The following is a 4,069-nucleotide window of genomic DNA, read 5'->3' as shown; positions in this document are numbered from 1 at the left end:
GTAGTATTACCTGTAACAAGCCTGTTTTGCAGTTGAGGTGAGTCACTCATTAGCTACAGCGTAGTGAGATCAAAGGAGCTGACTTCCAGGAATGAGTGAGACAAAACGTGACAACTTAATTCATTCATAGGTTGAATAATTCAACTTTTAATGGGCAATGAATGAAAATTTTTTATAAGGGGGATTGAACAAATCTGCTGTAGCTTAATATATGCAGAGTTGAACACTGTTTTGTATTGTGGGAGGGGGAATCTGTAGGTTTGTTTCAGGACAGACTTGCATTCACAACAGTTATTTCCTCGTGTGGCAGTTTACCTCGCCGGCCGGTGTGGCCGTGCGGTTCTAGGCACTTCAGTCTGTAACTGCGTGACCGCTATGGTCGCAGGTTCGAATCCTGCCTTGGGCATGGATGTGTGTGATGTCGTTAGGTTAGTTAGGTTTAAGTAGTTCTAAGTTCTAGGGGACTGATGACCACAGATGTTAAGTCCCATAGGGCTCTGAGCCATTTGAACCAGTTTGAACCTTTTTTTTTTTTGCAGTTTTCTTCATTGTATTGTGTGTGTGTGTGTGTGTGTGTGTGTGTGTGTGTGTGTGTGTGTGTTTGTAGCAAAGTGTGGCAGTTTCTGTGTTCTGTGCAGGAGGCTCTCTGCAAAGGAGAGATGCAGCAGGCTGATCCAGGTGGCCGAGCAGGGGGCAGTGGGGGAGCTGAGGGCGCTGCTCGCCGAGGGGGCCGACGTGGAGGCGAGGGGCGGTGTGTGGGGGTGGACTGCCCTGCACTGTGCAGCACACAGGGGAGACGTCGAGGTGGCGTGGCTGCTGGTGGAGGCGGGGGCGGCGGTGGACGCCAGAGACAGCTGGTGGCAGAGGACGCCTCTGCACGTGGCTGCAATGTGGGGCGGCACTGCTGTGGCGAGGCTGCTTCTGAGGGCGACTGCCGATCCCAACGCCAGGGATGGCAGAGGGTGGACGCCGCTGCACTGGGCGGCAGCCAATGGCCATGCAGAAGTTGCGGCTGTGCTGCTCGAGGCGGGAGCTGACAAGGGTGCCACAGCTAGTGATGGTCGGACAGCACTGGACCTCGCCAGTGATGAAAACGAGAGGAGGCTGATGGAGTTGCTGTCATGAGGCAGCCACTCCAACGGACTCTCTGTAAAAAACAGAACTGAAACAACTTCTCCAGTAATAATTAGCATTCTTCTTCAATAAACAATTCAAAAATTCAATCCTACGGTCACTCACTAATTTTACTCCTCCTCGAGTAGCATACTGCAGACAAATAGTCTAAGCAACTCTGTGGCAAAACTGACACAGCACTAGGTAACAGTAAAGTAATTCGGGTAACAACAGACAACCTTTCTCTCAAGGAAAATTCCTCGAGTACAGTTCTACACTAAACTTTGCAAAAGTCAACAGTTCAATGTGAATAAACACTGTTACTCTATAATATCTGATCGCTGAATACTATTTCACAGCGGTCAGCAAGGTGCTATATCAGACTATTGCAGTTTGCAACATATCGAAATCACTGATATATGAGTTATATCACCAGAATTTTCACTTCTGATATCACACTCAATTTACTTCTGCATATTCAACAAACATTGTAAAGTGCTGTACTCCCCATGTCTAATTACAATGAGATATTAGTAGTGATATTCACACTATATTATGCTCCTATCATCTGGAACTATATGATCAGTCCACATTTAACTAAACACGATCGGAGTACAACCTCCCACCTCACAGTTCCCGCACAGCTGTTATGCTGCTCTTGCAAAACGGGCCACAACCTACCAGACGACGTGCACCTTTATTTCCACATTACAGGATAACACAAACTTCCCCATTCTCTCTTTCACATTCCCCTCCCATCAGTCTACACTACACTTCCGTCAGCCAGACGCCGCTGCCGGCAGCTACCTCACTGCCCCCAGGTGGCGGTCTGCGGAATTACAGCTCTCACCAGCTCTGCAACTGGCACAGGAACGTCACTCCTGTTCCACTACCAAAGCACCAAAACCAATGATGCTACTAATATTCTGTGAAACAACTATGCACACAGAGAGGACTTTGCAGTTTTCGAAAATAAATTAGAAAACAGTATCAGCAGTGCCAATAGTTAAACATTGAATTACAGCTCAGAACCAAACAGCACCTACATTGTACCTCACTCTCTCATATAGCGGCAATTTAATATAAACCTGCTATAAACTTGGGGAACTTAGCTGTAATATGTATGGATGGTTCATCGCAGACCACTTGGTTTATCAAGACACAAAATATCTGTTTTGATTCTAATGAAAAGCAGTCACCAGTCGCAGTAAAATAGTTGTAAAGTAACGATACCACATACAAAATGTAAAAGAAATCCTGTCCTTCTAGTATTGTTGTCTGTAATTGATGTAAAGGATTGCAACAACCAAAGTAATTATAGTTCTATTTGATACAGAACGCTGAGGCTCAAATTTCAGCACATGCAAGCAAAACAAATTTCACAACAATACACACGAATCTCGACACTCATCAGTCACAATGGCACAGTTGAGATGGTAACACAAGTCGTGGAACTACAGGTAATAAAATTATATTTACTTTGACTCATACATCACGTTTATAAGTGTAATGAATGTCAATTACTATTATGTTACTTAATTCTCTTATTTCTGATCGCACATTTTCTCTGACTTTAAATAGAATTGAAGTCGGAGTAATTCGTTTGTATTGTTATGAAAGAGCAGCTATTCCATATCGATACAGATATCAACAGGCAAGGCTGGCACTAGACTCTCCGGGCCCCCGCTAAATGTTTTTGGGCATCCTCCAAATTTTCCTATTTTAAACTATGTTAATTCGGATAACGCCAGATAACGATAATAACAATAATCAGTCAATGGCTTTTTTAAAGAAACTTTGATTCTCGCAGTTTGCCTAAATTCGACACTTAACTAAACTGCAGTTTAGCTTTCTTTTTTCCTGGCAACTTGTTGTTGTTGTGGTCTTCAGTCCTGAGACTGGTTTGATGCAGCTCTCCATGCTACTCTATCCTGTGCAAGCTTCTTCATCTCCCAGTGCTTACTGCAGCCTACATCCTTCTGAATCTGTTAAGTGTATTCATCTCTTGGTCTCCCTCTACGATTTTTACCATCCACCCTGCTCTCCAATACTAAATTGGTGATCCCTTGATGCCTCAGAACATGTCCTACAAACCGATCCCTTCTTCTAGTCAAGTTGTGCCACAAACTCCTCTTCTCCCCAATTCTATTCAATACCTCCTCATTAGTTATGTGATCTACCCATCTAATCTTCGGCATTCTCCTATAGCACCACATATCGAAAGCTGCTATTCTCTTCTTGTCCGAACTACTTATCGTCCATGTTTCACTTTCATACATGGCTACACTCCATACAAATACTCTCAGAAACGACTTCCTGACACTTAAATCCATACTCGATGTTAACAAATTTCTCTTCTTCAGAAACGCTTTCCTTGCCTTTGCCAGGCAATGTTTTATATCCTCTCTACTTCGACCATCATCAGTTATTTTGCACCCCAAATAGCAAAACTCCGTTACTACTTTAAGTGTCTCATTCCCTAATCTAATTCCCTCAGCATCACCCGAGTTGACTACGTTCCATTATCCTCGCTTTGCTTTTGTTGATGTCATCTTATATCCTCCTTTGAAGACACTGTCCAATCCGTTCAACTGCTCTTCCAGGTCCTTTGTTGTCTCTGACAGAATTACAATGTCATTGGTGAACCTTGAAGTTTTTATTTCTTCTCCATGGATTTTAATACCTACTCCGAATTTTTCTTTTGTTTCCTTTATTGCTTGCTTAATATACAGATTGAATAGCATCGGGTAGAGGCTACAACCCTGTCTCACTGCCTTGCCAACCACTGCTTCCCTTTCATGTCCTTAGACTCTAATAACTGCCATATGGTTTCTGTACAAATTGTAAATGACCTTTCGCTCCCTGTGTTTTACCCCTACCACCTTCAGAATTTGAAAGAGAGTATTCCAGTCAACATTGTCAAAAGGTTTCTGTAAGTCTACAAATGCTAGAAACG

General features: G+C 43.4%; 1 protein-coding gene across 1 annotated transcript; it reads left to right on the top strand.

Annotated features, from left to right (window-relative positions):
* Positions 1 to 782: 782 nt before the first annotated feature.
* LOC124720528 (protein phosphatase 1 regulatory subunit 27-like) lies at positions 783 to 1,184 on the top strand. The gene has a single exon (XM_047245887.1). It carries the CDS (start codon positions 889 to 891, stop codon positions 1,123 to 1,125), a length of 237 nt encoding a protein of 78 aa, XP_047101843.1. The 5' UTR covers positions 783 to 888; the 3' UTR covers positions 1,126 to 1,184.
* The last annotated feature ends 2,885 nt before the right edge of the window (positions 1,185 to 4,069 follow it).

This window comes from Schistocerca piceifrons, chromosome 11, assembly GCF_021461385.2.
Source record: "Schistocerca piceifrons isolate TAMUIC-IGC-003096 chromosome 11, iqSchPice1.1, whole genome shotgun sequence".
Classification (NCBI taxonomy): domain Eukaryota; kingdom Metazoa; phylum Arthropoda; class Insecta; order Orthoptera; family Acrididae; genus Schistocerca; species Schistocerca piceifrons.
Note: the sequence above shows the minus strand (reverse complement) of the source record. Positions and strands in the feature narration are given on the sequence as shown.